General features: G+C 60.6%; 1 protein-coding gene across 15 annotated transcripts in view; it reads left to right on the top strand.

Moving 5' to 3' along the window:
- The first annotated feature begins 7,587 nt into the window (after positions 1 to 7,587).
- Positions 7,588 to 9,991, top strand: part of JAKMIP3 (Janus kinase and microtubule interacting protein 3) — a 45,472-nt gene continuing 43,068 nt past the window's right edge. For all 15 annotated transcript variants that reach the window (XM_024121458.1, XM_024121455.1, XM_024121456.1 and 12 more), the window contains exon 1: positions 7,588 to 7,722. In XM_024121458.1, coding sequence (XP_023977226.1) covers positions 7,588 to 7,722 — 135 coding nt within the window. The remainder of the gene's footprint in view (positions 7,723 to 9,991) is intronic.

Genomic DNA, 9,991 nt, shown 5'->3' on the forward strand with positions numbered 1-9,991 from the left:
TAATGAAAAAGAAAAAAAAGAATGTATGTATACATATATATATATATATGTATAACTGAGTCACTTTGCTGTACAGCAGAAATTAACACAACATTGTAAATCAACTGTACCTCATTAAAAAAATAAAACCACAATGAGATACCACCTATCGGAATATGGCTAAAATCAAAAATAGCAGCAACACCAAATGCTGGCAAGGATGCAGAGAAACCAGATCCCTCACGTGTTGGTGGCAGGAATGTCAGATGGTGCAGCCCCTCTGGAAAGCAGTTTGCAGTTTCTTAAGTGACTAAACATGCAACTGTGTACGATCCAGCAATTGTACTTCTAGGCATTTGTATCAGAGAGATGAAGACTTATGTTCACACAACAGTCTGCACATGAATGTTTATGGCAGCATTATCCGTAATAACCCCAAACTGGAAACAGCCCAGGTGTCCTTCAGTGGGTGAGTGGATAATGTGACCACACTATGAGTGCTACGTACACAGCAGTAAACACGAATGAACATGAACCCTACACACACAACTTGGAGGGATCTCCAGAATTACGCTGAGTGCAAAAAGGGGATTCCAAAAGGTCACATACTATACGATTTCATTTCTATAACATTCTTGAAATGACAAAATTATAGAAAGGGAGAGCAGATTTGTGGTTGCCAGGGGCTAAGGCGGGGATAAAGGTTGGGTTTAAAAGGCAACAGGAGGGATCCTTGTGGAGAGAGGGTGTTCCGTAACCTGACATTTCCAAAGTCAGCGTCCTGGTCATGATTCTTAGTTTCTCCAGATGCTTCCATGTAGGGAACTGCCCTGAGGGTGCATGGGATCCTCTCTCTGTTAGTTCGTATGGCTGCATCTGAATCTACAATCACCTTGAAGTTTATTTACGAGGAAGTCATGGCACCTCTAGGAAAGTTCAGTGTTTTAACTCATTCACAAGTGAGTCAAAACTGCGGCCTTGAATCACACACATGTCCTTCCAACAAAAAGGGAAATGCATTGGATTCAGTTCTGTAAACTAGAAATGATGACTCACCATCATAAATTTATAGATAAAAGTACGAGTGTGCTGAAGTCAAGGAAAAGATCTTGCGGCTGAGAACCACGGGCCTTGTGAGAAGAACGGGCATCTTCTCCGCTGGAGGATCTTACCGTCTGTTGTGACGGTCCTCGTGGTGGGAGTGCAGATGTCCCACGGGCCCTGTAGAAGCCCCCCCTCCGCCATGCATCCAGTAGGGTGCATGTCAGGTGGGTCGGCCATCTCACCAGGCACGGGTAGCCGCCCGCCTGGAGCCCCGTCTGGCTCTTCCTCTCCTATGGCCTGTCTTCACAGTAACCTCCTGCCACGAGAGGGACGCTTGGGCTGAGGAAGGGACTCCTTACCCAGACGCTTCTCTCCTAGAGCTGGATTTCCTACACCTGATGATGACCAGGAACAGGGTCTCTGCCCACCCCATGGACTCCTGGGCACTTCCTCCTCCTGGAGAGCCTGGACCATATTTCATAGGCTTTCTTGGGAGAGTCTCATGCTTTTGGGGGCTTGAGAATCATTTTCTGAAATATCTCTGGGAGCTCATGTGCCTGGCAGCAGGACAGAGTGGGCAGGGAAAAGGGACCGCCCGGGCCCGTTCAGCCCTAACTTCCCGGCCAGGTGGGCCATGCCTCGTTCCTGGTGTTCCACAGCAGCTCCCACCGGAACCCGGAGGGAGGGTATTGGAAAGTTTCCTCTCCTTCCCTTCTTCCTTTTATCAAACGCCACCACCCTCTCTTCTGCAAACTCCATTCCCAGTCAGGGTTTGTACAAGATCAACACACATTTGACTTCTTGGAGAATGTTGCAGTTAGAAATAAAGGTTATAACCCAAACCCTCAATAATTCTAATCTCTCTTAGGAGACACATTAAAAACACCGTGCATGTTTCTAAGGGTCGCTGTCGGTTTGGCACGAGACGAGCCCTTTCTTCACACGTCTGATTTGACTAGCAGCAAAAGTCTTGCTGTTACAAGCGAAGGGCATTGCGGCAGAAGTCCACCGATCCCTGGCGATTTCCGGACCGTGTCCAGTAGGATGCATGTCATTCCTGGGAGGAAATGAAGCCAGTCAGATGCTCCTTCCTGTGAATTTGCAGAAAGCCGTCCCCAAACTGGGATGCGTCTGAAGTCGGTGCAGGAAGGGCAGTTTCTGAGCGCAGCGCTGGGCGCACGCCGTGTGGGCTGTGACACCCAGCCTTCCAGGGCGGAGAAGCACACCCGGAGCGGCCCTCAGCCGCGCCCAGGCCTGCCGCCGGGCTCGGCCGTTTCTCTCCTCCTTGCACCCTCGGACGGGACGCCTCTGCCTAGGGGACCCGGTGGCCTGACCCGAAGCTTTGCCAGAAAAGTCACTTTGATGGGGTGCTGTGCGCGGCCGCCTCTCTGGGCCTTTTGCTGAGCCGAGAAAACCCTGTGCTGGGCAGCCGTGTCCTCCTCGCGGTCAGAGCGGGACGGCAGAGGCCTCCTTGCTGGGCGGGGGAGGAGAGGGACTGCTGCCCTGTTTGCTCAGAGCTGTTCCGACCTCAGGACGAGAGAGAGCGCGTGGGTAGGGGCTCAGGGTGCAGCAATCTGGGGCGCTCGACCGAAGGCTGACGTGACTCGGCTCCCCGGGTCGTGTCCTGCAGGCACAGGCGCTGTGGCTGGCGTGGCTGCCCTGGGGCTGCTCCGGTCCCTGGTGCCCACGAAGCTTCACGCTGTAGCCTCGTGCGCGCCCCTCGGACTCCTGACCTCTGCCTCTGGCCCCTAGAAGAGTCGATCCAGCCTCAGCCTCTTTGCCCCGAGAGCTCTTCGGAGGACCGTCTCCCGTCCTTCATCTGCGGGAAGGGCCCAGCATGCTCAGGTGTCCGCTGTTCCCAGGGTCGGCGATGGGAGGGCCGGGCTGGAGGCCCCCCCGGGCTCCCTGGTTGGGCAGCCCTCTGCCGCCGCCTGCGCCCCTGCACCGCCCCGCAGCCCCCGGAGCCCGTGCTACTCTCCAGCCCCACGTCCTTGAGGCCGGGCCCTGCTGGGGGGCCTCCCCGCCCCCCGTGCTCTCCCTGTTCCACCCAAGCAAAACTCCTCTTTCTGGAGGTCTCCAGGCGTGGGTCAGAGTCTTTGATCAACACTTACATCCAGCCTCCCTTGACCAGTTGATTTCCCTCTCTGGGGGATGTTGCTGTTTTCCAAGAAAAATGAATTTTAATGGAAAGGGGTCTCTTCGGGGCTCCTCCAGGGCCCACGGCTGGCCTGCCCCGGGGAGTAAAATGTGTCCGCTCTGAGCCACAGACCCTCGCCAGCCCTGCCGCCAGGCTCGCGGTGCGGTGAGGGTCCTGCCTGGGGAGGAAGGCACCTGGAACCCGCACCCCAGCCCGGTCTGAGTGCCCACAGCCTGCGCCCTGTGTGTGCGCCCCGCTGCCACCGGGGCCTGGACCTGTGCCCCCTCCTCTGGCCATTGGTCCCGTGGCCTGTACTTTGGAGGTCCCTGTGGGATGTGACAGGTGCCTCTGACCCTCCCGCACCTTGGATTTCCGTGGAATTGACAAGATCAGAAGCATCAGGTGCGTCCTTTCTTCTCCGCAGATAAACTGCTTAACCCAGGAAGAATCCATGTAAATACGACCAGCTTTGCAAGGTCAAAACCCCTTTATGACCCTGGCCGCTCACCCATCGCTGGGGCGTCGCCCTGGCTGCGGTCTGCCTGTTGCCAGTTTCCTTCTACCTGCGCGTTGGGGGCAGCGCACCAGCCCGGAGGCTCCACGTGGAGAAACGTTGGATGGAGGCCGGCAGGACAGGTGGGGGCCAGGCATACGGACAGTCGCCGGCTTCCCGTGGCGACTGTTGCGTGGTACAAACATGCTCTCGGGCCGCGAGCTTTGTCTCCTCCCTCAACCCTCCCAACACGAAATGACTTATTCAGAGAGATCAGGACAGACCTCCTCTGCTTGTTTTATGACCTCTTTGGAGACCCCGAGACAGAGGCGGACAGACTGCGCTATGGATCCGATAATTTAACAACTTCTGACCAAAGCGCGGCAAACGCGGTGGGTCTGGGTCTCCAGCGGGCGCTGGGTTGGTGCAGGGAGAACGAGAGGACTTGGTGAAATCCCCCCCGCCTCCTGCACCCCGGGCTTCCCACGTAGGCACACGACACTCGTATTTGGGAGGGTCTGATCCAACGGCAAAGATATAAGGCGCCCAGCGCTGCGACGCAGACTCCGATTACGGGAGCAGCGTGACTTGAGGATGCTTAAGTGAGTCTTTATCAGGCGGCTGCAGCCTGGTCACCGCCCCACGCGTGGCCGGCCGGACATCGCCCCTCTCCTTCCCACCAGCACCGCAGCTCCCAACCTTGAACTGAGCGGGCGGGAGGCCCGAGGCCTGACCCTGAGTCTGGGGGCGGTTCCACATCTGAAGTTCAGACAGCGTGGGCTGTGGCTCCACGTGGAGGGGACAGCTCTGGCCCACCCGAGACCTGGTGGTAGGGCTGGCTCCGACCCCTGCAGAGGGCAGTGACGCTTCCTGGCAGGAGTGCCCACCCAGCGGCCAGAGCACCCAGCAGAGCCCGAGGCCTTCCGTGCGCTGGGCCCCGAGGCCACAGAGGGCTCCGTGGAAGTTCGTGAGTGGCCACCCGGAGCTGTCAGAGCTGGGGAGGTGTGTGCAGGGCTGGCTGGGGCTCAGGGGTGCGGTGGCCTGGCTGGAAAGGAGAGCAGGTGCTGGGAGGGTGGGTCCTAGCGTGGGCGCCCCATCACGGGAGGTGACCGAGAGGAAGGGGGGCAGGCAGCGGAGCCCCTGCGGATGTGTCTGCACTTAGCAAGCTGCTCCAGTTTCCCCAAGGGAGGCCCAGGCACGCCCCCCAGCCCCCACCCTGACCACCCAGCATCCAGTCTCCGTGCAGTCGGCCCCGCCTGCTGTGACCTGTGACCACCATCCCTGCAGGATCCGTGCTCGGCCCTTGGCCCGTCAGCTGCTGGGAGGGCCCACCCTGGGTGGGCAGCTTGGGCTTCGCGGGCGGGCCTGAGGGTCTCAGCCAGGGAGGGAGAGCCCTTGGCAGAGAGCGGTGGGGCTGAGCCCTGGTGAATGCAGCCCCCGTGCGGATCCAGGCCCACGCTGGGCAGACAGGGTGGTCACCAGGGCCCTGTCCAGTGGGTGCCCGTGATGTCCTTCTCCGACGGCCCGCTGCGGCCCCTCAGGGCTGCGCTCCCACTGGCTAATCACGGGCCTCCTCGGACGGGAGCGCAGCCCTGGCACGAGCCAGCTGAAGCCCCCGGCATCCCCGAGGTGGAGGGCTTCGCAGTGCTGGCCGAGACCTCACCACTCCCAAGGCCTCTGTCTCCCCTCCGTCCGCCCTTTCTTTCTCCCAGGGTGGCAGGAAGGACATGGAAGCACGTGTTACGTACATAGATCCGTGAGACTGTATGTAATCGTCGCAGCTGGTGCTTTGTGGGTGTGGGTGTGTGTGCGGCGAAGCCACGGGGTGCAGAGAAGCACGTAACAGGGACCGGGGGACCCCGGAGCTGCCCGGGCACACGTGGCCTCCACGTCACGGGAGCCCCGTCTCCCTCTAACGCGGGCGGTGGCGCCCGTGGGGTTGCGGTGGCTCCATCTACCAACGTGCTCGCTCTCCGAAGGCTCAAAGCGGATGCGTTCGATGCAAATAGGATGCGGGGGAGGGGGAGACCCCCGCGCTGCTCCCCGGCGTCGCCCTGAAAAGCGCTCCCGGAGGAAGAGCATGGCCCGGGCAGGAGGAGCGGCCCTGGACGCCCTGCCTGGGCTGCGGGCTAGTGGGACCCCTCACGTGCTCCCAGCGGGCTCTGGGGAGATTTACCTTGTCCACGCTCATTTCCATAAATAACGAGGTCAAGACACTTACCGTATTTGTGCCCAAATGGATGTTGGAGAAAACTGTGAACTTGCCTTTAGGGAGGCGCCAGGCTGGAGCTGAAGATCCATTACTGCGTCGAAAGCTCTCGGTGCTGGGAGGCCAGGGCCAGGGTGGAGGCCACTCAGCCCCTGGGGGTCTGAGCCAGCCAGAGCTGACGCCGTCTGCGTCGAGCCCTCGGGAGGAAATAAAGGTGGACTGTGTTCTGGACCAGCCAGAGGCTGGGTGGGCAGTGCAGGGGCCTGGCTGAGGGGGCGGGGCACGGAGGGCCCCTCAGCTGCCGTCCAGTGGGGCTCCGCGCCGCCGGCATCTCCCTCAATATCACCCTGCCCTCCGTTACCTGTTAGACGGCTGGTGATGCTGCCTCTCTATCCAGGAAAGGCCTGCAGAGTTTCATTTAAGAATAAGTAAAGAATAACGAGACCATTTTCAGAAAACATCGTGTAAATAGCAGTTGGGGAGGAACGCAGCCGGTGAATCGCACAGGCGCTGGGAATTCCCTGTGATCTGTGGCAGGACACGGGGAGGCGGGAGGGTAGGGCTGGAGCGCTGGGTCCTGGCACAGTTGCTCGTGAGGCGGCGTGGAGAACAGGCTGGAGAGGGTCACGGGGGGCGGGCGTAGGGAGGGTGGGGCTTGGTCCAGGGTAGTCGCCGTGAGGCGGGGCCTGGGGACACGGCAGGGCAGCCGTGGGGCCGGGTCCCTACTCACAGAAGGCTGAGGGCTGGCTGGCGGCACGGCCCCCCACCCAGAGCTCCTGGCCAGGGGGTCCCAGTGGTCCCCCAGGACCTCCCAGACCAGGGCCTCCCGGACCAGTCCTTGAAGAGCCTCACCAGGTGGATGGGACCCGCTGTGCACCTCAGCACGGGTGTCTAAAGCACAGGATGGAGGCCTTGGGGGACACTGGGGGCACTCTTGTATCTCTCTGTGCGGGTGAGGAAACTGAGGCACGGGGTGTCGCAGGGAATGAGTGCAGAGCAGGACTCAGCCTGCCTCTGCTTTTTCATCCAGGCAAAGTTGGCGCACGCACCCATCTCCCGCAGTTGCGCTGGCGCTAGGACGCGGGATGGGGGAGGGGCGGCCCCAGGCCTGGGGGCAGCGGATTCGGGCACCGGGCTGGGTGATGGATGAGCCGGCCCGGGGCGGGGCGCTGGCTCCCAGTGGTCCAGGGCACGTGCTCACCCGCTGAGTTGGCTCGGGCACCTGGGCTGAGGGTGTGACCCCTTCCGAGGTGAAGTTTATAGGCCCCGTGGAGGGGCCCAGGGGTCCCAGCCGCCACTCCCTTTGGTGTTTCTAACCCACTGTTACCATCAGGCTGCCACACACGCTGGTATGAGAGGCGGGCCTTACCTTTGGGTTCCCGGTGTCTTATTCCGAAGGGGCAAAGAGCAAACACTTATTAAGCGCTGGTTACATGTGAGGCAGGGGACTTCCTCTTGCTTCGGGGGGGGGGGTCCCCGTCAGGGGTGCTGTGCAGAGCGCAGAAGGCCCCTGCGGTCCGGGGCTGTGACCTGGCGGGCAGTCAGGAGCCAGCCGTGACCCTGCCCACCCTGCCCGCGGCCCCGAGCTCAGGCCGGGCGCGGCCTGCTCACCAGGTGTGCTTTCCCTCCAGGTGAGTGAGAAAATGTAGCGGAGCCCCAGCTCGGCGTGCACAGCCCAGCCCAGACGAGCGGCCCGCCCCGAGCGCCCCTCGGGCCACCCTCACCATGTCCAAGAAGGGCGCAGGCGGCCGAAGCAAGGGGGACAAGGCAGAGGTCCTCGCGGCGCTGCAGGCCGCCAACGAGGAGCTGCGGGCCAAGCTCACCGACATCCAGATCGAGCTGCAGCAGGAGAAGAGCAAGGTGGGCCCCCCGTGCCCCCCACCGCCTCTCCATGCCTTCCTGGGCCCCCGGGGTCTGCCCAGAGCGGTTGGAGCCAGGTCTCTGCAGATGTGCCAGCCCGGGTGGTCCCCGGGTCCCAGCGGCTCTCAGGGCAGCTCGGGAGCACAGACGGCTCTGGGGAGGGGGCTCCAGACCCACAGGGGAGCGTGCGGACACGGCCCTGACCCCGTGGGAGCAGCCCTGGTCCTCAGCACGCGGGCCGAGGGGCCTTGTCCAACCACACCGTCCCTGGAACGGTGCTGCTTTCCCCCTGAACTGTTCACAGTGGAATTTAACCCAAATATAACAGCCCCAAAGCAAACAGCCAGGCCCTGGGCTCAAGGCTTCCAGGTGTTGGGAGGCAGCTCTCCTAACCGACCCACTTGGAAACGTGGGTCCCAGACCCCAGCCGGCCCTACCTGGGCAGCCCTGTGATGACCCCCTGCCCCGACACCCAGCCCTCGGGGGTCCTTGCAGCCTGCAGGGAAGGCTGGGCTTGCGCTGCGGCTGAGGGGGTCCTGGTCAGAGGATGCCCTCCCCGCTCAGTGCCAGGCCAGGCCCCGGGGGCCGTCCCCTGACCCACACTTCCCTCCCTCTCTGTCACCTCTGTCCTCTACTCGCTCCCCACCTAGGAGCCCCTAGGAAGTACATGGGCTCTTGGGAAGGAGATGCAAAGAAGAGAAAATCTGGGGAGAGGGAGGCGTGGGGAGGGGAGAAGGCCAGGGCAGCCTTCTCTCCCGGAGGTTTGAAAGGTCCCTGGCTGTGGTCTGGCCAGCATAACGGCCCCCCAGCCTTGCCCTCCTGGGAGGCCCGGTCGGGGAGGGAGTCACGGGAGGTGGGGGCCAGCTGCTTCGCAACCTCCTGGTTAAATCACAAGAGGAATGGTATTTTGTGACATGTGATGATTATATGGAATTCAGATTTCACTGTCAGTAGATAAGTCGTTAGGACCCAGCCCCGCCCGTTCATTTTACACATCGTCTGCAGCTTAGTAACAGCAGCGCCAGCTGAGCCACAAGGCCTGAAATACTTAGCGCGTGGCCCTTTGCAGAAAAAGCGTGCCGGCCGGTCCTGGTCACCTCCCTCCCTCCTAGGTCCCCTGCTCTGTGAAAGGGGACAGAGACAGCTCCGGGCACAGGGCCTCCAGCACAGACACTAGAAGGCGGCTGTCACAGTGACCACGCGGCCGCTCACGTGGCCAGGCCACCTCGCTGGGCCTGCAGGAGAGTCAGAGCCTGCTGAGTGCCCGTGGTGAGGACCCAGGGAGTTGGGGGGCATCAGTGTCAGCACCTGCTGTGTGCCAGGTGGTCGCAGAGCCAGCAAGGACAGCCCAAGGGGCCCCGACACGCTGCCTGGCTGGAGCACGGGGCGAAGGCACAAACACCGGTGGCCTGGGATGGAGAGTTGTCCCCGGATGCAGAGAGCATCTGTTCCATGCCCTAGAGGCACGTGGGTGCTCCGAGCATCTTGTCCTGGGCAGACTGTAGGGGCTGCGAGGCCGAGCCTCGGACATCACTCTGGCCCTCCCCCTCCCCCATTTGCAGATGAAAGAGAAGAGGGGCTGACTTGTTAGGAACCTAATGATAATGAAACCCTTTGTTTTACTGGGTAAAAATATAATAGCAATTGTCTTTCCAATGCAAAGAAATGCCACGTGATAGAAATCACTAAGTAGTAGTACTTTTGCCCGAATCTCCAGATTCTGTCTACCATTGACAGCAGCATCATACATATTCCATGTGCAGCTTTATCAAAACCCATCCGGGGGCTTCCCTGGTGGCGCAGTGGTTGAGAGTCCGCCTGCCGATGCGGGCGACGCGGGTTCGTGCCCCGGTCCGGGAAGATCCCACGTGCCGCGGAGCGGCTGGGCCAAAAAACCATCCATCCTGCGGCAGCCCAAGGGGGCATGTGCCGGCCCCTGTCTGGCCAACAGGCTGAGTCTGGCCGGGTCGGAGCTTGCAGCTCTCCCTGGTGGCAGACAAGAGCCCTGGGCCTGGCGTCAGAGGCCCTGTTATTTATACGAGGTGTACTTACTGTCTTTTGATACTTACTGTCTTTTGAGAAGATGATATAACCTCTTGGTTCAAAACTCCAAAGGCAGAGAAGAAAAGACCCAGCATCAGGGAGCCTCTCTTCTTCGAGTCCACACCCCAGGTCACCTCCCAGAGAGGTTCAAGTTACAGTTTTTTTGTTTTTTTTTTTTTTTTTTTTGTGGAATGCGGGCCTCTCTCTGCTGTGGCCCCTCCCACTG

This window comes from Physeter macrocephalus, chromosome 20, assembly GCF_002837175.3.
Source record: "Physeter macrocephalus isolate SW-GA chromosome 20, ASM283717v5, whole genome shotgun sequence".
NCBI lineage: Eukaryota > Metazoa > Chordata > Mammalia > Artiodactyla > Physeteridae > Physeter > Physeter macrocephalus.